At 44.5% G+C, this 25,742-nt stretch overlaps 1 protein-coding gene and 1 long non-coding RNA gene across 2 annotated transcripts in view; one reads left to right on the top strand and one right to left on the bottom strand.

Moving 5' to 3' along the window:
• The first annotated feature begins 1,431 nt into the window (after window positions 1-1,431).
• The window catches only part of CBL (Cbl proto-oncogene), a 33,693-nt gene continuing 9,382 nt past the window's right edge, over window positions 1,432-25,742 (top strand). The window contains exons 1-10 of the mRNA XM_026708958.2: window positions 1,432-1,783; window positions 8,003-8,250; window positions 17,244-17,390; window positions 18,543-18,699; window positions 19,163-19,284; window positions 19,754-19,891; window positions 21,515-21,602; window positions 22,501-22,632; window positions 23,249-23,449; window positions 25,108-25,245. Coding sequence (XP_026564743.1) covers window positions 1,637-1,783; window positions 8,003-8,250; window positions 17,244-17,390; window positions 18,543-18,699; window positions 19,163-19,284; window positions 19,754-19,891; window positions 21,515-21,602; window positions 22,501-22,632; window positions 23,249-23,449; window positions 25,108-25,245 — 1,518 coding nt within the window. The 5' untranslated portion in view covers window positions 1,432-1,636. The remainder of the gene's footprint in view (window positions 1,784-8,002; window positions 8,251-17,243; window positions 17,391-18,542; window positions 18,700-19,162; window positions 19,285-19,753; window positions 19,892-21,514; window positions 21,603-22,500; window positions 22,633-23,248; window positions 23,450-25,107; window positions 25,246-25,742) is intronic.
• LOC148125069 (uncharacterized) lies at window positions 12,248-13,848 on the bottom strand. Its single transcript, XR_015744695.1, has 2 exons — window positions 13,748-13,848; window positions 12,248-12,497 (listed from the first exon to the last, which is right to left on the bottom strand). It is a non-coding gene; the product is annotated as an uncharacterized LOC148125069 (long non-coding RNA).

Here is a 25,742-nt window from a genome sequence, read left to right as displayed (position 1 = left end):
CTGACTGCCTGCAAGTTGTCAGTTCAAATCTCACCAGGCTCAAGGTTGGCTTCGCTATCCATCCTTCCAAGGTTGGTATAATGAATACCCAGATTGTTTTGGGCTCATTCTGTAAACCGCTTAGAGAGGGCTGGAAAGCAATGTGAAGTGGTATGTGAGGCTAAGGGCTATATTGCTATTAGTGGAGTGGTGACTAAAACATATGAAGAACTGGTCACTCGGTCTAGGGAAGAGAAGGAAAAGAGGAGGCGGCATGATAGCAGGGTTCCAATATTTGAGGGGCTGCCCCAGAGAGGAGGAAGGGGTCAAGCTATTCTCCAAAGCACCTGAAGGCCAGACAAGGAATAATGGATGGAAACTGATCAAGGAAAGATTCAACCTGGAAATAAGGAGAACAATCAACCAATGGAGCAGAAGTTGCCTTCGGAAGTTTATTTATTTATTGATTTGATTTGATTTGTCAATTGCTTACAATTAAGTTGTGGGAGCTTCATCCCTGGAGGCTTTCAAGAAGAGACTGGCTGCCACCTGCCAGAAAAATCTCCTGCTTGCGTGGGGGGGTTGGACTAAATGACCTACCAGGTCCCTTCCAACTGTGTTAATCTGTTCTTAATCTGATCTTAGAAAGGAAAACCAGTTACCAGTTAGCATCTTTTCTTCCAAGTTAAAACCCAAGAACTAATTTGATTTCTGCCATTCAACATTTTTTATAGACTGGCAGGGAAGTAGCTCTGCATTAGGCCAGTAAGTTGCATAACTGCACTTTTCTATGCCGGTTGCTCAACTCTGCAGTAGCTGTTACAGAAGCCAGACTGCCCAACCTCATCATGGCATCGCGAGCCTCTTTTCTAAGTACTGCGCATGCCTCTATGCCCCACCCGCTTCTGAAGGCGCATGCGCATTCGGCTCTATGGCGCACCAAAGACATTTAAAGACACGGCGAGGCGTGGCTATGCTAATCTGACGCCGGGTGGGCGTGGACAGAGCGAGGATTGATGCTCTTGTCCTGCCTGGAATGGGGAGTGCCGGCTTCTCGGGTGTCCTTCGAAAAGGAAAAATACGGTCCTACTAATAGAACTGAGACCATTTAACGCCCGGAGCCAGCGCCGATCTTACGTGAAGAGAAAGGTGCGGCGCCCCGCCCCTTTCCTTCCACGGACCAATCAGAAAACCGCTTTTCTAAGGGGGGCAGGCGTTCTGGAAACCCTGAACCAATCAGAGCCGGCTTTCCCGCCGGAGGGGGCGTTGTGGGCGGCCAATGGCAGCGCACCGCCCCTCGAGGAGGCTCGCGCAGCGCCCGCTTTTCCTTCCTCTCTTCCCCACCACTTCTCCTCTCCCGTCCCCCCAGCCAATCAGGAGACTCCGCCCGGAGAGGCTCGCGCCGGCGCGCATGCGCCGCTGCCCTTCCTGCCCTCCTTCCCCTCCCCACTTCCCTTTTCTTCGTCAGTCGGGCGCGTCCCCGGCGCTCGTGGAGCAGCTTCCCCGTCAGTCCGTCCCAACCGCTGCCCGAGCCCGGGGCTCTCCGCGGCCCTCGGGACGGGAAAGGAAGGAACCCCGCCTTGAGCCGGCCGAGCTTCCTCAGCCTGCTCGAGGGGTCCGGCGGGGGTGTCGCTGCGGCCGCCTCCCCCTTCCCCACATGGCGGCCCCCCTGAAGAAGGGCCCCGGGGGCCTCATTGGCCTCATGAAGGACGCCTTCCAGCCCCATCACCACCACCTCGGCCCCCACCAGCCCGGCACCGTGGACAAGAAGATGGTCGAGAAGTGCTGGAAGCTGATGGACAAGGTGAGGGGAGGGGGCCGTGGGGGGAGGGGGGCTCCCTCCCATTCCCCCCCCCCGCCCTTCGCACCCCCCGGCTCGGGCTGTGTCAGGTGGGGGGCCGGGAAAGGTTGCCAGGCGTGGCCGAAGGGGGTGGAGGGGCTGAGAGGGGTGAGGGCAGCGTCCGGGTGGGGTGGGGGGCTTCTGAAAGGGGGGGGAGGAGGGGGGCAAGCAAGCGAAGGGCTGTCCTTCATCGCCCCCCCCCCCCTCCCAGGGATGGGGTGGGGAATTCTTGCAAGGGAAGCAACGTCTTGTGGCTGGGGGCAACCCTGGGTTTTTGGAGACCCCTGTAAGATAGACAAGATAACTTGATTGTCATTTCTTTTTTTTACTGCGAGCTCGCCTGCCCACCTTAAAAATGAAATTCTGTTACCTGCTCTCGAGATGTGTATGTATGTATATGTATATATATATGTGTATATATATGTATGTATATAATGTACATATACATATGTGTGTGTGTATGTATGATATATCTATCTGAATGACGTAGGGAAGGTATTGCTAAATAATATAATAATAGCAATCAATTGCAAAAGGCAGCTTTGCTTGGAGATGTATATCATATCTCATACCGATATCTGAATGAGGTAGAGAAGGTGTTGCCAAATAATATAACGATCAATTGCAAAAGGCAGCTTTGCTTGGAATGATTTACCACCTGCCTCCATACCTTTAAGTCCATCAAACGGCACTATCTACCTATGCTGGGTCCTTGGGAAGGACTCCTAGGTGGATGAAAAGGCCAAATCCACCCTGAACATCTGGCTGACTGTGTGACCGGCTGTCCCTGTCAAGTCAGTTGCAAAAAGCAGCTTGACTGGGAACGGTTCCATCCTTTTGACACTGTGAAACATCCACCTGTGCCTATGCCAGGTCCTTGGGAAGGACTCCTAGGTGAATAGGAAGGCCAGATCCAGTCTGAACATCTGGATGACTGTGCGGCCAACTGTCCTAATAAGCAAAAGAAAGCAAATGTACCAATAGCAGTAGGTGCCTTGGGTGCAACCCCAAAACATCTGGGGTGCCACTTGAACACCATCGGCATTGACGCAATCCCCATCAGTCAATTGCAAAAGGCAGCTTGACTTGGAACTGCTGACATCCTGCAAAGTACCTCTTAACACCATCAAGCAACAGCATCTACCTGTCTCAGGTCCTTGGCGGAGACTCCGTAAGTAGACCCAAATTCCAAATATAGTCTAAGCATCTGGCTGACTGTATGACTGAGCATCATCGGAACAAGAGACTTATTGGAAAGGAAATGAGATTCCATCTCTCCATGCAAAGGTCAGGTCTATAGACTGGGCTGGTAAGAAATGGAGTTGTGGGAGGCTCTCTCAGACCCCAAGAACCCCACAGCTCAATCCTGAGCTATAGATACTTATTTTCTGTTAGAAATGGAAATTCGAGGAGTCTCCAGAAGCAAATATAGTATAGGAAAAACAGGAGAGGGTGGATTGCTGGATGGCTGGGATGTCATTGTGTTAGTGTTTTAGTATGAACCTAAGCTCAAGTCTTCCTGGGAGTTAGAATGATACAAAACTGTCAGTCTGCACTGGTTATTTTGCAACTGCTGCTAATCGCAAACAAGTTCCTGTCCTGAGGATCTGATCTTAATTTAGAAGGCGAGGGAAGGAAGTGAGGAAGAGCAAGAGGAACATGAAATCAATGCAGGCAAAAAGCAGTTACATTCTGCTTTATTCTTTGGCTGAATGTGAATATCCCGAGGAGAAGGCTGCCTTATCTGGAAAGGAGGAGATAGTTGTAGGTTGGATTCTGGGAAGTTGGGATATTGGGGAACTGGAAATTTGGCTTCAGATCAGACTTTAGATGCCATGAAAGGTTTGATAAGAATCTGCATTAAAGGGCTTGGACTAATGATGCGGCCTGGAAATCTATTTCTTTATCAAATTTATAAGCCACCCTAATCAAATAGGCTGATTTGATGCCAAGAAGTTGCAGGTTGTTGGGATGAATTTGTCAACTGTGGGTTTTAGAAGGCAGGTACTTTCTTAGGGTGGCACATATCAAGGAACAATGCATGCTTCAATGTTTAAGGATATGGTGCCTGCACATCTATTTCTAAACATTTGTGCTAAGGTATGCTGTTGGTCTTGCTTGTGAATCAAGCTACTCTTGGGTGGAGATTCTGGCATGCTTCTGAAATTGTGTTTTAACACACATTGTTACAGCTTGCTTGCTCGCTTACTGGTTGGCATGGGAGTTAAAATCAGTTCTTCTGCCTATAGTCAGCTGCCCAATATGTTTTAACCAGATAAGATGGATGGAACTTTTTTTCCCTATTTTATGTTAATTGCTTAGTCCTGATATGTACCACTATTCAGCTTATAAATAGTCTAATGCATCATCAGGTCTTGAACTGTAACAGATTTTTGATTCATTCATGAACCTAACGTGTTGTTTCAGTATTAAAGCTGTGGATATATACTAATATAGCTGAGGTGTAACAGTTGAAGTGAGAATGTTAAAAATAACAAGAGGCCACCTAAATACTGTATTTGAGGAGTTGAGTCTAGCAAAATTAGAAAGTTTTCCAAGGATAGAAGATGTAACCATCACATTATAAGCGAAAGAATGATTTCTGAATTTTAGCAAGCTCTTAGGCCAATGCTCTGAAGTACCTTTAAAACATCATGCTTGGTTGCTAAAACATGAGTGGATGTTGAGGGGCCAACAGCTGGTTAAAATGTGCTTTTTTGAATCCTATGAGTGCATTTAAAAAATAAAACAATCAAGGACTTAATTAGTAAATAATTAGCTAGTTGAGTAGTTAATAAACCTATTTCATATGCATAAACTGAAGCAAGAATGCTGCAGAGAGGTGAACCATGGTAGGTCAATCAGACTGTTAGAGAGCTCACCAGTTCATGTGGTTTGAAATAATGTTTTTGCTGTTTCCTCTTTTTCCTTTCTTTAAAATATTGAGCAACAATTTAAATGTTTATGCTTTACTCCTTGCCTTCCTGAAGATAAGATAGTAATCCGTTTTCAAACTGGGAAAGTTTTCGAGAAGGCACACACTTTTCACAGAATCGCACAATTGTCAGTGCAAAATATTTCCATTTTAAAATGTAAGGCTGCCAGCTATCAGCCTCTTTGGGCAGCCCCAAGTCAAATGCTGTCCTGGGTGCCATGATCTCATTAATGAACTTGTGTTTCATATAATTATATTATCATGCCCTGTAGTAAGTCCCTACACAGTGTGAACACAGCCCAACCAAGCCATCATCTTCCCTTCTTCTAGTTTTGTTTTGATTAACTAAGACTCACTCTTAATTTTATCCCAATGATCATGATCGAAACCTTGATGTGATCAGATAATACTTGACTATAATTATTGCTATGACGTTAATACTTGGTGAAGAGCCTCTTGTTGTTGAAGTTACTTGTTCTTAGGAGCTGTAAAAATATAGTATGCGCCAACATTTCTCAACCTTGGCAACTTTTAAGATCAGTGGACTTCAACTCCCAGAATTCCCCAGCCAGCACAGCTCTGGAAGTTGAAGTCTATGGTTGAGAAACGCTGGTATTTGCTAATGATTTAGCCACCTAAAGTAACTTCTTGGGCAAGGGTGGCCACATATATGATTGATAAATAAAATATTTACCATCCATTTTCTAATCAAAATTCAAGCATCTGTATTAAATCTTAAACTAGATGCTAGTTAACCTACTGCAAATAATTAAGAGAAACTATGGGTAGTCAATGATGCATTAAATCAGTACAGCATAAAATCATAGAGGTAGAATATAAAAAAGCATCTTACTATATAGCAGTTCTAATATATGAAATAAATTTGATATTCTTTAAAATCTTACTGCTGCATCTCTATGACTATGTAGTATTTATACTCTGCTTCCATTTAGTTACACGGTTTTGGGTTAGAAATCATGAGTTTAGGATTGCTAAGGTTCTGTGATGAAAATGAACTTTAATATAACTTTGTTACTTTCAATTCAACAGGAATATAAAATTATAATTTTAAAATTCTATTAAAGTTATAACTACTGATGCTGACTAGCTGTTCTGAAATTGCTTTAAGAGAAAGTTGGATTTTATGTTCCTGTTGGAAGTAACTAATTGAACTAAATAATAACTAGTACTAATGAAAAGTAATATGCCCTTCCTTTTCTGACGTGTTAACGTTTCACAGGAGATGGTTATTTTTGGTATTGGTTTCCTAGAAGTCATGAGAATGCACGTATGATGTATATAGTGATTAGATTTATGGCGTCTGTGCCATTTCCCATTTCCCATTATTTCTGATGCAGGAACATTATTTTTTGGTGCTTTTGATTTCCTGGATATTGCTGTTGTCAGTGAATCATTTTCTCTTTGAACTATTCAGAATATAAAATAGCTTTACAAAAATAAAATGCATTTTTGTTCTGTACTTTAGCACGTTTTCATGATTTTAAAGGCTTTTTAATGAAAGCATGATCAAACTTGAGCTGAAGCATAATCCATAGTTGTCTTGATTGCATCGTGTCCTTTCTTGGTTAGCCTGTTTAGGAAATTTATATCATGGTATCTTGGAGCACTTTGTCCTTTATATTTTGAACTCTAGATCTTTAAACCATATACAAGTTGTTATTCTGGAGGCTTTAACAAATCCAAGTCACGTTGGATTGCATGGAGTTGTGCAGTGGCGTACAGTTATTTGAATTTTAATCACCATGTGCATATTTTTAAAAGAAAAATGCAGACTACACCTGAGGAAGGAGGTGAATGATAAATCCTACTGAGAAATGATAGCTAGAGAATTGGTTATTATAAAAGCTGGGCAAGTCCATAGTCAAGAGTCTTCGTAAAATCCACGTATATGAAAAATGCTACTGTTATATAGGCATAGTAATTGATGGTTTCTGAAAATGGTAACAATCCCAAGGGAGTTTACTTTTCTTGAATGTTGATGGTCTTATTATTTGAGAATCTTCCAGGCAGATTATTCTTTTAGTTAGGGAAGGCAGCTGGGGAATTCTGGGAGTAGAAGTCTACATATCTAAAAGCTATCAAGACTGAGAAACATAGCTCTACCTGGCTCCTAAGGAAGGATCTGTAGAGTTAGAACAGAATAATGTGATATTTTGGATGCACAATACCCTTGCTTGTATTAAACAGAACACAGTGAGGTTACTGGTCAGCTAAAGTTACAGCTGATAAAAATAACTGATTAGCTGTTTCCAGAGCCCATTTCCTTTTTGATAGTTTAGGTGCCAAGTGCTTTCTGTATTTTAAGATTATTCTAATTAGCCTTCTAATATTTGCAGTTTGGCAGTAGCCTACATACAGTAGCTCCTCCTTCCCCACCCCAGACTTGGTACATTATGTCAAGTAGCAAAACGTGGTCTCTTGCAGTAAAATAAAGCCTGTGGTTTCATCAGGTCTTTTTTTTTTTCTTTTAACTTCTTGTGCATTGAAAAGTTTCAGTGTTACATATCCGCTCACCCTAAGAGGAGTTTTGCAAAATATTCCAATGATCACACACCCTCTGCTCATCTTCAGTTCCTTGGTCTTCCTTCATCTCCTCTTGAGCTTTGTCGAGTTACAATAATGCCAAGTGTAAGTCAGCAGATCCTTGGGCAAGGGTATCGGTACCCCATTCCTCCTCCTCAAATGATTCTGGGTCATGAATCCTTAAAGGGAGTTGAGTGACAAGTTGATTCACACTCACCAAAGTGCTCCACTGATAATTGGGTTAGAAATCTGACTTTGCTAAGACACCACTCTTGACTGGACATAGGAAGTCAAGGAGCTAGTACGTTTCTCTTTTAAGTGCAGCCTTTTTCTCGCGTCATTATTTGGATGCTTTGTGCACACTGTCTCAAAAAGGCTGATGATGGAATAGTAATTTCAACAACTTTTAAGTGGCCTCTTCATTAATGTCTCTGTGGGAGAAGTTTCTGGGGCAGCTGGTGGGCTACACAACCTCGAGGTTTGAGATTAGCATGCGTTGTGGTCTGAACTGAACTTTTTTGTAGGTTTAAAATTTCAAAACCAGAGTTCGTAGCTTGTTTAGGTTCAGCCTCTCACTTGTCCCGTTTTTGAGAATTCGTGAAAGCCCGCTGTTCTTGTGAGAATGCACTCTTAAATTTTGAAACCGCGCTGCCCTCCGGAAGGCATTTTTACATTTATTTATGTTTGCTCTTTACACTTCTTAGGTTGTGCGTTTATGTCAGAACCCCAAGCTGGCACTAAAGAACAGTCCTCCCTACATTCTAGACCTGCTTCCTGACACCTACCAGCACCTGCGAACCATCCTGTCCTGCTACGAGGGGAAGATGGAGACTCTGGGAGAGAACGAATACTTCCGGGTGTTCATGGAGAACCTGATGAAGAAGACAAAACAAACCATCAGCCTCTTTAAAGAAGGGAAAGAAAGAATGTACGAAGAGAATTCCCAGCCGAGGTAACTACGCTGGCCGGTGCTGGAATTGACCCGTAGGATTCCAGAGCGTGTCTGGATCTGGGGAAGCCCCCTTGCTTCTTTCCAAATTCCTCGTCTCCGAAGGCTTTTGCTTCATTTGGGTTTTCCCCTGAATTTTCATGTTTCCCTGGCAGCTCGTCAGTTTGAGTTGGAGGTGCTGCTCTGCTCCTTCCATTTTCACGGGAAAACTCCACGTCTAGGCTCCAATTTTTAAAATCACCTACCTCTTGAAGGTGCCGGGATTTGCAAGATAGATTATGTGCAAAAATGAGTTCAGTGGATAAACCAGCTAATGCTGTCAAAAATTAGTAAAGAAATGCCGATGTGGGATCTCTCTGAGCTTGGTGGTTTTCTCGCAGACGTTTCATTACTCGAACTAGGTAACATCATCAGTGCCAGTGATGCTGCCTATTTGGGGTAATGACATGTCTGCAAGAAAACCACCGAGCTTAGAGTACACCGGGGACCCCCTCACTTCAACCCTGAGCTACAAATTTTGTCCAGATAAAGCATCCACCAATGAAATTAAATCATATTAAGCCAGGAGAGACAATGAATCTCTATGGAGATTCTCAGTCGTCCAGGTCCTGGTTGTCCCAAAGGTGGTTTTTCAAAAGGCAACTGGACTTTTGTTTTTCCTTGAAGACATTTCACGTCTCATCCAAGAAGATCCTTCAGTTCCATTCGGCTGCTTCATTCGGTCAGAACTGAAGAAGCGGCTTCAATGAGAATCAAAACATCTTCAAGGAAAAACAAAGCCCAGTTGCCTTTTGAAAAACCACCTTTGGGTACAGACAATGAAGTGAGGTCAGAGGAGAACGTATGTTTTAACCTGAGGCTAAAACCTGCCCTATTATTTTGTCTAGGTAGCTTGGAGATGCATTCAATATGCAGAAGCTTTCCATCTCATTTATTCTAATCTTTTACCAGCCACCTTTCTCTGTAGGCTCCTCAAGAGAGAGCTCTGTTAAAAGAAATGCAGGGTTTGGTGTTTTTTTTAACTTTGCAAGAGAAACAGGCAATTTCCAGCCTGCTTTGAAGAGTTGGCAGCTGCCTGTTTTCATCTTGCGTTGATTACATTTTAAATTAGGGATTAAGCTTGAGGATGACAATGGGGTTTTTTTTTGAGATGGAGGCGCTGCATCTGAGTGTGGCTTGATGCTGGAAGACACGTGGGAAGAGGTGGTAGGCCGAGCTGTGTTCATAAAAACCATCTCTTAATGTTGATGTAGCATCCCAGCCGCCTCCCACTCCCCAATAGAGTGCGGAGACAACGTCAAATAATATTGCATAAATCGAGCATCTTTGAAACGCTGTTTGGGGCAATATTCTAAATAAACAAACTTGGGGCTTTGTGGTTACCACAGCGCAAGCGATATTTTCCACTTCTGCGCGGCCTACCTTTAGAATTAAGAAAGCATCGAGCCTTGTGGCTAGAGCCATAAATAGAGCTGGATTCTCTCTCTCTCTCTCTCTCTCTCTCTCTCTCCCCGCTGTTCTTTGAGCTTAGTTTCACTTTAGCCCAGAAGCACTGTCTGCTACTTGAAGTGCAAAAGCTGATGTCGGGGAAATTGCTGGGAAGGTGGGCTAGTTTATGTTGAGAGTTTGGTGTCTTCCAGACCTTGGAAGCTGTCAAATGCCATTTTCATGCATTTATTAAGAACAATGGTTTGGAAGCCACCGTTAGTCTTGTGAGTCAGTCACTATCTCTGGATAGGATGCCAGGAATTCAGTAAAGCCTCGGTTACCTCAAACAGCGTCAGCGAACAGTACAAGAGTAAGTAGTTATGGTTAAGGGCGAGGAGGCCCTTTGATCATTACCATGAGTCACTTATTGTGTACATTTGCAACTGGAGTGGGGTTTGTTCCTAAGACCTCAGCCTTCCCTGTGGCTTCCTTGAGCCAAGGATGAGACGCAAGAGACTGGAGAAGATAATCCTGTCGTTACACTGTCCGTGGTAGGCATAGATCAGGGTTTGTTTTTAACAGCCAGACTTGTATCCTCAGAGAGTTCTGCGAGGGATTTGCCTGAATCCTAACCCCCTAGAGGGAACAGCCTGATTTTGAACACGGGTCATAAAAATGCCTCAATCGTTGCTCGGAGGTCAAGGTTTCAGCTGTGGATGGTATGATTTTCCCTGTAACGTGGAGGACAGTACATTAGAAGAATGTCCAGCTCTGAAGAAATGGTTTCTCTGGATTTATAAATTCTCCTCCCCCTCCTTTTAAAAATGAAAACATAACTTTGGCATAGTAGGAAAGGATGAGCCTTTAAAGCCAATAGTAGCCAATGTATTGAGCGCCTTGTCTCGTCCTGTGGTGAGACCGGGGGGGCTTGTCTGTCTCTGCAAGATTTCATGCTTTAGCTGTAGGACCTGGAGGAACAAATCCATACAGGAAAAAGCTGCAGACCTATCCAGGGCCTTTATATGTATCAAATACGTGCAGCTCCACGTAGGAAGGAAGCGGATCCTTTTCAGGCTATTTTTTTAAGCGGTTTCGAAATACGCACGGCTATCACGTTTAATGTACTCGAAGCGTTAGACACCCCAATCCCCAATTCGGAAACAAGTTCGCTGCTAATCATTTTGCTTGCTGGATCAGGAAAAACACAATCAGGCATTGTTGAGGCAGCCTATCCAAGTCTGCGGTTGAAAACACCGCCTGCCCCTTCCTTCAGATTAACCCTGCCCTCCAGAACGTAGCCAAACGGTACAACCTACTTCTGCATTTCAATTACCGCTTCTCAGGGAAAGTTCAAACGCTGCCCATTGGGGGAGAAAAAAAGATGTGAACTGTTTGCTGTCCCGTTCTGCCACCCCGGCTTGTCCTTTAACATTGCTTGCAAAGGGTCTAAACATGGTCACAAATGAAAATAATGGGCGAGCCTTTACTGATCCTTTCCCAAACGGGTGGCTTCTCAATGAATGGGACCTCAGTTGCCATGAGCTCAAGCTAACACCATGGCTACTGGTGGTAGGGACGGGAGGAGATCAAGTTTGGAGGTCGGGGTATAGAAGGGCCGTGTCAGGTACCGAGCTAGAATGTGGGATTAGAAACAAATATATTGTGGTTTTTAATGTTAAGGGACGTTTCATGGTTAAGTGTTTATTTTTACGCTGACCCATGTGCCTGCTCTGAATGTTATGCCAGTGCATAGTTCCCATGATCAGAGTAATGCTGGATAGTTCTTTGTATAGGCACTTAAAGGTGACATAGAACATAGAATAATTGAGTCACTGATATCTCTATAAAATGTATACACTCCATTTAGTTTTCTGTACTTCTCTAGAAAGCAACGTACTCTATTGATTGGAGCAAAGTAGAACTTCAAATTGCGTATTAAGCTGAATTGAGAGTAGTTGTGCATTTTTTTTACAAACTTGGTTACTATGGGAAGCAGACTCTGAAGCTGCAGGAAGTGTATATATGTCAACCTATGATTTTAAATAGGACTGCTCAGCATTCCTGAGGGGTGAATTCACAATAGCTGTAGCTTCCCCGCAATATGCTGTTATTGGAAGGCCATGCACCAATTTAACCATCTTGGTGGAATCTTTTAGTTGGATCTGAGATGAAAAGCACGTGGCTCAGAGGCGGCATCATTCTGGTGAGGCCTTTAAGAAATGCACTGTCTCCATATTTGATGCTTCATCGTGAAAGCAAACCTGAAGGACTTATGGTTGGGACAAAGTTCCAAAGTTAAAGCTTCAGTGAATGTTTGTGGTAAAGTTCCAAGCTCCAACTACAGTAGTTCCATTCCACCCACTCATCATATTTATGGCTACTTCATTCCCCTTCTCAAACGTGGCTCAAACTGGTCTCCAGACCAGGGCTGGGGACCCCTGGATTAGACAAACTTTTCTAATTTGTCAAGAATAGCTCTACTAAATGAATTCTCCCAATACAAGAGATCCAGTGTCCACATAACCTGATTTTCCCGCATAGATAACTGCCTATCGAAGAAAAACACTTAAGATTAATTCATCGGACTCAACTCTGCATTTGCATCAGGCAAGCACCGGGCACTGAGATAACATCACAAGTTGGCGTTGCGTGCAGGATTAATCGAGTCCTTTCCAGATGTTAGCAATTCATCGCTCGAGATGGAAGAATTGAGCCACATTGTAGTGGCCGCTGCCCTGTTACTTGTGTGGCAGGATAACCGCAGGTTGGAAAAAAAGAAAAAAAAAACCTCCTTGAATGGCTCACGGCTTTGCTATCTCCCTCTGAAAAGGATAGGGGGAAGTTAAGTTAGGATGTTTGTCTCACACACACCCCCGCCCCCTCCCACCCAGAGAGGCACATGCTGCTGTTCTTCACAAGCTTCTAAACTATTTGAAAAGGCTGTCATTAAATGTTTCCGTTTGGTTAGACTCAAGTCAAATTTCGGCATTGAGAGGAAAACAGCTTAGGGGACAACGGTGGGGGGGGGACGCGGGGGAGAAAGGCTCTGAATATTAATTGCTTTAGCACAGGGGTCTCCAACCTTGGCAACTTTTAAGACTTGTGGACTTCAACTCCCAGAATTCTGGGAGTTGAAGTCCACCAGTCTTAAAGTCGCTAAGGTTGGAGACCCCTGTTTTAGTACACATTTAGCAATAGCACTACGCCTACTCTAGATACTAAAAAAATTGGATGTGGACATTTGGGAGACGGTTGTTCTCGGACTTTTCAGAAGGAAGCTGTTGGTGAGGTTCTAATGCCACGGCCTAAAAATCACGCCATAATTTGTCATCCCGCTGGTTGCATAATTCAGATTCTGCTATACAGGGAGTCCTCGGCTTACTTGACCCCCAAATTTATGTTGCTAAGCGAGAGACATCGGTTAAGTGGGTTTTGCGCCATTTTGCAACCTTTCTGGTCACGGTTGCTAAGTGAATCATTGCTCTTCCTAAGTGAACCTGGCTTCCCCGTTGACTTCTCTTGTTCCGAAGGTGGCGAAAGGGGACCCCGGGACTCTGCAACTGTCATAAATGTGAGTCAGTTCACTGCCAAGGGCCCGGATTTAGATCACGCGACCGTGGGGACTCTGCAACAGTCCCCATTTTTTTCCAGTGCCGCCGTAACTTTGAACGGCCACGAAATGAGCTGCTGTAAGTCGAGGGTTACCTGTACACATGTGCAAATTTTCTAGCAATCCTCCCTCAAGTCTGCAAAATTGCATTCTCGGCCTCAACTAGCCAGGAAGCCGTTCTCTCTCACCCACCCATCCCTCTTTGCGCTGATATTTCAGGCCCCTGTTTACTTTCTCGGGATGAGATCAAACGTGTAGCCTGCCCTCCCGGATTGGAGAGACTTGGCTTTCCCTTCTAAACATCTGGGCACCTTTATCAGTCTGTGAATGGAACCCTTCCTCCCCTGAGCCAGCACATCTGGCTACCCTGGGAATAAAATGGGGGGGGGGGGAGAGAGAGAAAAACTTGGTGTATGTTTAAAGCTAATCACAGAGCAGATCAGTAGAAGCGCCATGCATTACCTTTCTGTGGGGGCAGCAGCCTGGCTTCCTCTCATCCGTCTTGTGAGTTTGGATATTTTGAATAAACAGCGATTGCGGAAGTCAGACTTGCTTACACAAGCTGTTCCCAGGTACCTCTTCAGTCTTCCTCACCAAACGTAAACAAGGAAGCATCCTTGTTATTTTTAGACAGGATATTTATATATATATATATATATTTTCAGAGAGCTCTCTGTCTCTCTCTTGGGCTTTTAAGCCCATTCATAACGTTTGTATTTATTAAGATCTCAAAACGTTCCCTGTTGTTTTGCTTTGTTTATCCAATCTGCAGTCTTCCAACTTGCAACCTGTCTTTGGAAACATGCAGTCATTTTGTCACCACACAACACATTTGTTTACTTACACGAGCAGTCTGGTTCTGCGAAGAATTTTATTCCAGTTGCAACGGTGAATGCATAAATGTTTAGGGCTAAGGTTGAAAGAGTAATGGCGTGCTTAATTCGAATTGCTCGTGTTCTGCTAGAGCTGCTTTTAAATTTGCCAACTATATTTGCTCTTCTCTTAAGGAAGTTCAGGTAGTCCTGGAGCTACGGCCACGGTTGAGCCCTGAATTTATGTTGCTAAGTAAAACATTTGCTAAGTGAGTCTGCCCCATTTTACGACTTTGCTTGCCGCGGTTGTTAAGTGGATCATTGCATTTGTTCAGTTAGTAACGCGGTCGTTCAGTGAATCTGGCTTCTCCCATCGACTTTGCTTGCCAGGAGGTCTCAAAAGCAGGTCACATGATCCTGGGATGCTGCGACCATCATAAACATGAACCAGGTGCGAAGCATCTGAATTTTGACCCTGTGATGCAGCAGTGGTCATAAGTGTGAAAAACGGTCATAAGTCGCTTTTTTAAAGTGCTGTTGTATCTTTGAACCGTCACTAAATGAAGTCGAAGACTACCTGTACACAATAACATCTAGCCAATTCCTTAGGTTCTCCTCTGGAATATTGTAGATGATCATGAACCTTACTTGGTGCCCTAAAGTATAAATGGTATCCCATATACCCTTAGTCTGCAATGTACTGTACCTGTCACATATTTTTTAAAAAAATGTTATATCCAGAAGAGAGAAATTCAATGCAGTGTTTACAGACTGTATCACTGCAGATTATTATGCGTGTTTTCCCTTGCTTGATTTAGTTTCTGCTAGTCACATGAGTGGAATTAGCAGTATATGGTAGTGATTGCCAAGAGATTTCCTAGTGCTTTTCTACCTGATGCTGCCTGGTATTCCAGAGCGTTGGGATGTATAGCTCCCCCCCACAACCCCAAATAATCTGAGAATCTTGCTTAATTTGGCTGTGTAATGATTGTCCTGATGTATAATTTCAGGAAAGGTGTCGCAAAGCAGACACGTTTCCTCTGCAGAGGCACCAACTGAGATCGAGGGCACTTTTTCCCCCTGCTGAGCGTAATAAGCTCAGTTAACGGACTAAAACACTCTTCTTCAGAAGAACTCCTGGGAAGTTCTGGAGCAGCTAGTTGGAGGTGTGAAAGGAGGGTTTTAAAGATTCCTGGGTGCAAAGAAGGACGGAATGAGTTGACATCCCAGTGACTTCTGCAAGGCGAGTCCTTATCATGGTAGAATGTTTTTCATCCAGCAAACAGGAAGCAGGAAAAGGACAGCCTGCTGCAGGTCAGAGGCAAAGGCAGCAGAAAACTGAACTCAGGAAAATGAGGCCCTGCTAGAGGCTGTAGTGGGGCTGAGAGCTTGGTTGACCTCTTGACTTTTTGCAGGACAGAGCCAGAAAGTAATGAGGAACTGAAGAGGAGAGCCAAGTGGAGAGAAGTGAGGAAAAAAACCCCCCAAAAGAACATCCCTTGCTTTGATGCAGCATATTTAATAGAGTGTTAATTTTCAATTCTGTCGTCTGGTGAAGCTACTGTTGTCTTCAGGAGTTGATGTACAAAGTCTCTAACTCCACCTCCTTGGATGGGAGACTCACCACGCTGGCCCAGAGCCAAGACTCGTATCTCACCCACCGCCTTTCCCTTCGTATTTTTAGACCGTCCTGAGTGACCGGCTACCTCGAAGCCTTCGCTTCCCTCCCTCCTTTCCGAGCTCTCTCTCCCCCTCATGTGAATCTCACAGGCGTGTTTGAGTCTCTGGGAGGTCCCCCTTGAGAAAGCGTATTAATTGGGAAGTGAGAATGGTGCCAGAACAGTGGTTGATAAGGAAAATAATATAATCTGGAATAAACACTCTCACAGCTAACTGCCTGAAAATTAAAACAGGAGGAATTCCATCACAGCTACAGCCTACTCAAGAGATTTAAAAAAAAAATGCTCTCTTTTGCTGCTGCTCTTGTGTAGATGGGCTGCTCCTTCTGGGGTGTAAGAGCTAGAAAGTGCCTCACGTACCTTTGGTTCTTTGTATAAGTCTGTGAGTAAAACGCACATCATGCTTAACATAGGCTCACAGGTGTCTTCCAGGTGTCTCACTTTTTCCATTTGACACTTGAACATTTTATTTATTCAAAAATTATGTTTTAAGCCCAAAGTGGTCATGAAGTTCCAAACATAATTGATGCTTATTCCTTCCTTTTTTTTCTGGAACAAAAGAAGCCATAATCAGTCAAATTCTCATTAATCAGCCCAGAGACGATATAAAGCGAGCAAATAATGTGAGGAAGCTAGCGGAAGAGATCGCCCCTGGGCCAAGAAAGGGAGGGGCTTTAGGAAACTAGGTTTGAGGGTCCTACCCTGACTTTCCATGTGTGTGAGTAAAATAAGTTGTATATGGTGTTAACTTCTCTTAATCTCGTTGATTAAAAGCACTGCCAGTAGCCGCTCTCATTTCTTAACCCCGAAGGGCAATAAGAGTGAAGGAAGAATCTTATTCTTTGTATTTGGTTGTCATCTGGCACGGTGGATTAGACCAGTTACAGGAGCCTCCCTCTTCCTGACCATTGTGGCTGATAATTTTCTTACACAAGCACCCTAAATTTACCCCTTTCTTGTACACCCGTGTTGAGTAGCCTGGGAGTATGTACTCAGAAGGTGATGACTCTTGTGCACTCAATTCTGCAAACCTTAATTTTGCTTAATAAGGTACACTTAAATTATGATTGGAATTCTTTTGAATGAAATGCTGCCTGGACAGATAGTTATTATATAACACTGATTGAAGGACTTGTAACTCCTAGCTGGGTCGTCATTTTTCTGCCTTACTTTAAAAGCATTTTATCCATCTTTCTATTGTACCCTCTGCGTAAGCCAATAAAACACCTGAAGAGATAAAGGGGGCTTGTAAACTACTGTAAACTTAAATTTCCAAACTGCTGTGAATTAGAATGCATTGCTAGAAAAACCAAGTCAGAACGTCACCTGAAAAAAACGTTCCAGTTTCTTCTTTCATTTCCTGGTTGCTGCTTTCCCATTTCATGGCACATTTATTTGTTTAATTTATCTGCCGCTCCTCTCCCTATCCAGAGTGACTTACAAAGGAGTGTTTTTCTGTCCTTGCAGGCGCAACCTGACCAAATTGTCTCTGATCTTCAGCCACATGCTGGCAGAACTGAAAGGCATATTTCCAAACGGCCTCTTCCAAGGAGACACTTTCCGAATCACGAAGGCAGATGCAGCCGAGTTTTGGAGAAAAGCCTTTGAGGAGAAGTACGTACAATTTCCAAAATAAGCTTTTAGGCTTCCGGAAGTTCTTCAGGCAACCCATAACCGGAGTGGTTTGTCTCTCCTGGTTTTACCACACCCAACTTATGTGAGATGGAACCCCAAAGCTACTAGACTGTCAAAGTTGGGTGAAGGCATTCAAGTATTTCTTTGAAATTATCTGACTGTAGCCCCCACTCTTATAGGATTAAAATACACACACACACACACAGAGCTTCATGATAATTTTCAGCCTTGCCCTTTCCCTGATAATAGAAGGGTTGACTTCACAGAATAAATTTGTTCATGGTTGATTTGTTGAGGAATTGATGTTTCATTTGGCTTCAGCAGGCTACACTGCCATAACTTGAGATGTTTATCTCTGGAGATTAATTTCGATCGCATTCCAGATTCAAGCTTTTTCCCATATGAAATGCGCACGGCATATCTTCAAATTAAGACTTATGAGATATGTGCACTCATAACCTTGCCTGCAAGCAGTTAGTCTTCATTACTTCCTTTATTTAGTATCTCAGTACAGTTACTTGGATGTCAAAAATCTTGTTTAGATGCAGTTATATGACATTCCTTTATACTGCTGTTACGTCAGTAGCTGCTTTAACCAGTTATTGGACAAATTAAGGATTATAACTGTTGTCTGCTTTCAGTAATTGTACATTGTTTCTCTCAAAGCCGTTCATGTGCCTGCATTTGTGTACTTCCATTCTTGTGGTTGTGGCTCTATAGGCATGGACAAAGGGCCCATTAACACTGATGGTTTTAAAAGCAATTTATGGGAAATAGTGTAATGTCCAGTGTCAGAAATGATGTGTGCTTTGAATATTTATGGCTAGGAAGCATGAGTGAGGCAGAGCTGTTGAGTGGATGTCTTGTTCAGGGACTTCCCAGAGCATAGCCATTTTAAGATGTGTGGACTTCAACTCCCAGAAGACCCCTGGGAATTGAAGTCCACACATCTTAAAATGGGCAAGGTTAGGAAAAGCTATCGTAAATGAATCTGATTGGCTTCTCTAGGAAAGACAACACTGGGTGAAAGAAGTCTTTTGTTTGATTTAGCAGATGTTTTAAGTCCCTATGATGCAAAAAAAAAACCCATGCCAATATATATATATCTATATATCTTTATCCTATTCTTAGGACTATTGTCCCATGGAAAACCTTCCGCCAAGCATTACACGAAGTCCACCCCATCAGTTCCGGCCTGGAAGCCATGGCATTGAAATCAACCATTGACCTGACGTGCAACGATTACATTTCAGTGTTTGAATTTGATATTTTTACCCGTCTATTTCAGGTAAGCTTTTTTTTCCCTTTTTTTATTGTTAAGCCACGATTTCCCCAAAGACAGATCTTGGTTTACCACTGAAACAGCTTTTTCCTCCTCCTGTTGAAATGGTCGATCTTCCTCTCCCTGACTTGTACAGCCTCAACCTTCAAATGTTCCTTCTCTCCCACCTACTGGCTTCCTTGTCTCCCGAATCTCTCTGGCTTCTACTGTCCGTTGGGATTTGTGGGATCAGGAAGGATTGATAACCTGGCATGGGGGCATAGTTCTGAAAAGAAAAATTGCCATGCCCCGTTAGAATGCCGATTAAATTCTCTGCTGCTATTTGAAATGTAACGGTTGGGGTTGAATGTGGCCGAAGCCAATTCACGGAGGGGATGTGACCGCAGGGGAAGTGGAATGAGCCACGATCGGAAAGGCTGTTTCCTTGTTGAAGTAATTCCCTACCTTTTCATCCTCCCCCCCAACCCAGCCCTGGTCTTCTTTGCTCCGAAACTGGAATAGCCTTGCAGTGACTCATCCCGGCTACATGGCGTTCCTGACCTACGATGAGGTCAAAGCCCGGCTTCAGAAGTTCATTCACAAACCTGGAAGGTGAGTGCTTCAAGGCAGCTGTTCTAACCTCCATTCGTGTTCTGGCTAAGCGTTTTATATATCGAAAATAGCTGATACCAGGGACGCTGTAAATTTGAAATGCCAAAAATTGACATTCGCAGGGTTAAGCACATTGATGATTAATTGATCGGTCAATCAGTTTAGATACCACTCATCTTACCGACTGATAGGTTCTGGGTGGGTTTACAAAATTATAAGTTTCTTCCAGGCTTAATCATTCCTCAGTAGGAATGCCCCAATAGGATGACCAAGCCAACTTAGAATATCCAAGAAGTAAGGGGCCGTGATAGTTAATACACATTGAAAGACGCATTCAGATTATTATGATTGCCAGGAAAGGGGAAAAGATATTTTCTGCTGTGCTGTCACTCAAAAAAGGCTTTATATGTAGGATGTTCACATTTGTGTTTGTTCAGCTATCAATGTATCTTTGTTGTTGTTGTTTTAGTTACATTTTTCGTCTGAGTTGTACCCGACTGGGTCAGTGGGCAATTGGCTATGTCACTGCAGATGGAAACATCCTCCAGACAATTCCCCACAACAAACCTCTTTTTCAAGCACTGATTGATGGCTTCAGGGAAGGCTTGTAAGTGACTTCTTTTTGCACCGTCTCATAACTCTGATTCGTTCTTTTTGTGCCTATACGGGCAGTCCTTGATTTACGATCGCCGTTGAGCCCAGAATTTTGCTTGTAAGCCATTGTGATCATAAGTCAAATCACCCTGTGCTGGACTCGATTTTTATGATGTTTGTTAACCGAGTTACCACAGTCATTAAGCGAATCCCATACTTGTAAATCATAATCCCGCTTAACCGGTGATCATTTTTTCCCCCTGTAAAAAGGGCAAAAACTCAAAATGCAATGACGTGAGCACAGGGCTGTGCAGCAGTCCAAAGGACGGGCCATAAATACCGTATTTTGAGTCTATCATAACATCAAAGGCTACCATGTTTTCCTGAAAATAAAACCCTGTCTTATATATATATATATATATATATATATTTTGCCACCCAAAAAAGGCACCAGGTCTTATTTTCAGGGGATGCCATCCATGGAATAACCTCACTTGCACGCGTCGCCCCTGGCTTTCTTTTTGGTGTCAGAGGCTTTCAGGAACAACTTCTTCTGGGGCCGGTAAAGCTTTCCTGAGGCCTCTGCAGCCAATAATGGAGCTCTAGATTGATCCAGAGCTTTGTTCTCAGCTCCAGAAGCCTTCAGGAAACCGTGGCCAGCCTTGCCGGCTGCAGAAGAAATGACCGAGCAAGGCAGGTGTCTGGGTGTGCGAGGCCTGGCTACAACTGTCCAAAGGTCAGTAGTAGGGCAGCTCCACCTCCCCATCCTTACTGTAGCTTAATTTTTATCCATGCACTCTGAAGTGGGCAGGATTAATTAGGGCTTGTTTTGTGGGGGGCTATGGCTTATATTGGGTGCATGTGTAAAAAAATCAAGCTAGGACTTACTTTCAGGGTAGGTCATATTTTCGAGGAAACGAGAGAGTTAAGCATCCAGTCGTAAGGCAAGGACTCCCTGTAATTGAAGAGTGGAAAGGAATTCAGTCTGCTCTACCAAAGCTGCAGAACCTCTGAAACTCCTTGGCTCTTCCTCTGAAAGCCAACAGGGTCCTTGTGCTTGTCCTAATACAACCTGCCTTATCAGGCACCTGGATTCAAGGTTTTGCACAGCCCTTCGATACGCAACCGGTTGAGTTTCTCTTTCCAGCCCTGTGGCGTTCGACAGATTGGCATCAGTAACAAACCACAGCAAGATCAAAAAGAGGGCAGGTGTGTCAGGGCCTCGTTGTGCAAAAAGAGGCAGCTGGGAACTTGCACGGCCATCTCTGATGCCAAGGGGTGTGTGGCCTCAGGTGCGTGTGACTTCCTTCCCCAAGCCACCTAGAGCAAACCGGTGCAAGCTTCTTTGAAGTGCCAGGCCTGCGATTGGCTAAAGCTGGTTGAGCAACAGGTTTGGCTCTGAGCAGCTCGAAGCTGAGAGGCCTTTTCCGTTTTTTTTCATCGGCAGGGGAATCACAACTCAACCTTCTGTTTGTTTTCCCACATTTGGGGCCTTGTAAGGTCTCTTCCTAATTTAAGTTTTATCTCCTAATTCAGCCCTCTGCAAGAATGCAATCTCTCCCATTTGTCTGAGGCTCTGCTCTGCTCAGCTGTATCTTTCTTTTAAAAGAAATAATTTTTCCCATCTCTCCTCTAGTTACTTATATCCCGATGGAAGAAACCAGAATCCGGACCTGACCGGCCTGTGTGAGCCCACACCCCAGGACCACATTAAAGTCACCCAGGTGAACGGAGACCCTTCCTTCCTCTCCATTCCTTCTGTCTAGTCCAGGGGGTTTCCCACACTTGCTAACTTTTAAGGCTTGTGGACTTCAGTTCCCAGAATGCTCTGGCTGAGGAATTCTGGGGGTTGAAGTCCGCAAGCCTTAAAGACGCCAAGTTTGGGGACACCTCATCTATTCCTACAGTTTAAAAAACAAACAAACCGGAAAGTACACAGAAGGATGTGCAGGGTGGATTTAAATCACTGGTTAAAAAGGCTTGATTTAAATTAACTTGATTAAAATCATAATTTTTAAAAAGCAGCTGTCATCTCTGTCCCTCAATCCCTTTGACCCGCTGTTGACTCACCAACAGTCCCAATATTGCAGAATATACAGTCTCACGCTACATAACTAAGCTCCATTTCACGCTGAATAAATGATTAATGTATCTTAGATAGAAAACTATTTTAGATAGATTTTTACTCCAAAAGCATTTGATTAAAATTAATTTGACGAAAATTAAAAAAAAAAACGATTTAAATTTTTAAAAAATCCATTTTTTAAATTAAAGAAAACAACAGCATTGATTTTTATCCACCCTGGGTCGTATGTGTGGAGTCCACATTTGGAGAAAAGGGGACTGAACAGGAGAACCGGGGAATCTCGGTTAGAGAGGACAGATTTTCTGTCTTTTTCAACGCCTGCACTTTGAAATCCTTGCAGCCATGATTTGAGAGTCACACCCTGCTCCATTATCAATAGTCTTACTTTTTGAAATGAGTGGTCACCAGTGGATTTTTTTTTAAAAAAAATGCGTTGCAACCTCTCCCCTTTCCGCGGCCCTTGCGGAAGCTGAGTTTTTAAAAGGCTGTTTCCAGGAGGGTGTTTTTTAAGATGTGTGTCCCTTTCTTACCCTCAGGAGCAGTACGAACTCTACTGCGAGATGGGCTCCACTTTCCAGCTCTGTAAAATCTGTGCCGAGAACGACAAAGATGTGAAGATAGAACCCTGCGGGCACCTCATGTGCACCTCTTGTCTCACGTCATGGCAGGTATGTGGGGCCGCCCCCCCCTGTCAGAGTAAACATGGCCCTCTGCAGCCCCTACAGAACGTGGCACCTGGCCCAGTTTGCCTGGCTGGGCATGTTGTATCATGGCTGCTGTTGTATCACGGCTGCTTTTGCACCAGCTTTGCGGAAGGCACCTAGAGTGGGTGTTCTTCCTCTAGGCTGAGTCAACCATTATGCAGTTGTGCTCCAATGTGTTTGTGCAGTGAAGGAGGCAAAGGTGTTTGTGTCTGTCTGTCTGTGTGCAAGAGAGGGAGGGAGGGAGGGAGAGAGAGAGAGGTACAACATTTGATGTGTTTGTGCAATGAAGGAGGCAAAGGTGTTTGTGTCTGTCTGCCTGTGTGTGCAAGAGAGGGAGGGAGAGAGGTACAACATTTAATTTTTCTTCCTCTTTCTTTTGGTGTCCCCATAAGGCCTCTAGTTATACATTCGGACTAGTTAATTTCCTACTGCAGTAGCAAGTTATAAGTTTTTCTCTCTCTCTCCCTCTTTCTGTCCCTTCTTTCCTCCCTCCCTCCCTCCCGTATGCCAAGATAATCCTGCCGCCACAATCCACGGGGTGGCCCTGAGTGAATCACGTGGTCCCGCTCTCTGTTTGCAGGAATCGGAGGGGCAGGGGTGCCCGTTCTGCCGCTGTGAAATTAAAGGCACGGAGCCCATCGTGGTGGACCCTTTCGATCCCCGGGGAGGGGGAGGCCTTCTGAGGCAAGGGGCAGAAGGAACCCCCTCTCCAAATTACGACGATGACGATGACAGGACGGACGAATCCCTGTTCATGATGAAAGAGCTGGCTGGTGCCAAGGTAAGACCGCACCGATTGTCTCCTCCATGGAAGTAAGTAAGACAAATTGGGATGGGATGGGATGGGATGGATAGATAGGAGGGAGGCAGCCAGCCAGTAAGGTCTTTCAGAACGATGGTCTGTACAAGACCCTGAACCTGCCTTCAGTTTGACCCCTTTAAATCTTACGAACCAAGTTTGCATATGTTTTCTAGCATTTGTTTTCAGACGGTTGTCAGCCTTCCACTTTAATTAAAAGTCTCTATTGTCGATATCAATGTCTATAATCGGCAGTCAGCTGCGAGTTCTGCAGTAAAATGCTGCAGTAAGTAGCCCTATCCATTCTGCCTGCTCTCTATCCTGGTAATGTTTCCTCCCAGCAGCCATGCAGAGCTCAAGTTGGCAAGGGGTGTGTGTGTGTGTTTTCTCGGGTTTTGCGGTCTTTTACATTCGGCCCCCCCACAGCTGAGCTTGTCAGTCCTGTCTCTTTGTGTTTGAGGCGTCCTGGTTAGCCGTGCCTCTCTTTGAGTTTCTTCTTGAGTAATGAATTCACGACCAGCTTGGAAGACGTAGCCTTTGCTGGAGCTGCCATTGTCTGCCTGTTGATGTACCTCCTTTGATTGGCATAACAGATGGACCCATTTTGTTTTCTGCTCTCTTGGAAACCTGTTAATGATTTCTGGGATCGCTGTGCCTCAGCAGAGACCAGTTCCGGGTCTGTGCCCAAATATCAGCAGGCCTGTGCCCTCAGCTGCTGGCTGTCCTTAAGGTGACCATCTGTCGCCTTTAAAAACTGTGCCCTCGGCTAGTCCGGTTCAAGAACAGTATGCAGATGAATCGGTGACAGAACAGGTCTTGTTATTCCTGAGATACTGTATTGGAATGAACAGGAAGGAAGATGCTATGGTTCGCCGGCAGCCGGTGCAGACGGCAGCGGAATCGGACAGTGGGGAAGAATGGGGACCAGTCAGGGACTCTGGGGAGGACTCAGACGAGGGTCCTGCGTCCAATGCAGAGATGGGGCCAGGACCATCTGGGAGTGGGGTGCTGCCTTAGGAGCCTCTGGAGTCTGGCAGCAGTGAGGCAGAGGACCCAGGGGAGCCTGTTCCCAGTGTGTGTGTGCACAGAGCTGCTAGAAGGTGAAAGCAGCTGAAGCAGAAGGAGCGACTCGGGAGTAAGGCTGGGAGGTGATTGCCCCTCCCATAAGGCATAAAAGTCAGGCCAAGATGACGAAACCTTTGCAGGAAGCAAAGTAGTTCGATCGGTTCAGAGTCATCCTTGAAGCTCTGTGTACTTCGGTTGGGTTTTTTTGCACTTCGGTTGGTTCCTTTTCTAGTTCATCTGATACTTCTGTTTTTGGCACCATTTCACAGAACTGAAAGGTGGGTGCTTATCTCGGGGGACTGTTTGAGATTAATTCCGGCTGGGAATGAAAACAATTCCCAGCACTGCAATAAGTCTTATTTTTTAAAACAAGAGCGTGAATAATTACGGTTTAGGAAGCCTGGGGCAGAACAGACGAGCACCTGCTCGTATCGGTTGGATAAAGATAAACAGCAGGTCTCCTGCTTGGCTTGAAGAAAAGATGGCTTGAAATGCCACGGTAGTGGTCGCTTGATGATTAGTCCTGATATTTTTTTAAAACGTCTTCACTGGATCTCCTCTTGGCCTCCCTTCAGGTGGAACGTCCTCCGTCTCCATTTTCAATGACTCCCCAGGCGGCCCTTCCGCCAGTACCTCCACGGTTGGACCTTCTGCAGCAGCAGCAGCGGGTGCCCAACCCACCTGGCGCTTCGAGCCCAGGAACCACTTCCAAGGTACCGGAACTTGTTAGACTGATGAGGTGTCCTTTGAAAAACGCCTTACCCGAAATGGACCAATGGAAGAGGGCCTTTGTAGCTGAGGGGTTGAACTGTGGTATCCTTGGAAGACGTTTCATTACCCAGCTGGGTAACATCTTCAGTGCTGCTACATGATGTCAGCTAGCGCTTTATGTTACCTGGCTGGATAATGAAACGTCTCCAAGAAAACAAACAAGCTCAGAAAGCGCCAAGGATTCTCACGCCATCTTAATTGTGTTGGGCTTGATTAATTTTCTTCAGTGGACTTTTCCACTTTCCCTCTTCTTGATAATTCAAATTCCAGTTGCACTGGAATGTATTTGTTGAGTTAAATGATAGCCTTGATGGACTGATTTTTCAGCCTCGCTCCTACTTCTTCTTGCCCAAGTTAACAGCATGTTTGTGGTTCCTTACAAACTTTGGCCTGATCTAATCATTGTTTTATCGGTGGCTGGGAACTTCCGATGTGGCCT

This window comes from Pseudonaja textilis, chromosome 9 (genome assembly GCF_049901715.1).
Source record: "Pseudonaja textilis isolate UNSWEBS1 chromosome 9, rPseTex1.2, whole genome shotgun sequence".
In the NCBI taxonomy this organism is placed as follows: domain Eukaryota; kingdom Metazoa; phylum Chordata; class Lepidosauria; order Squamata; family Elapidae; genus Pseudonaja; species Pseudonaja textilis.
The sequence above is the reverse complement of the archived record's forward strand: the minus strand, read 5'-3'. Positions and strand labels throughout refer to the sequence as shown.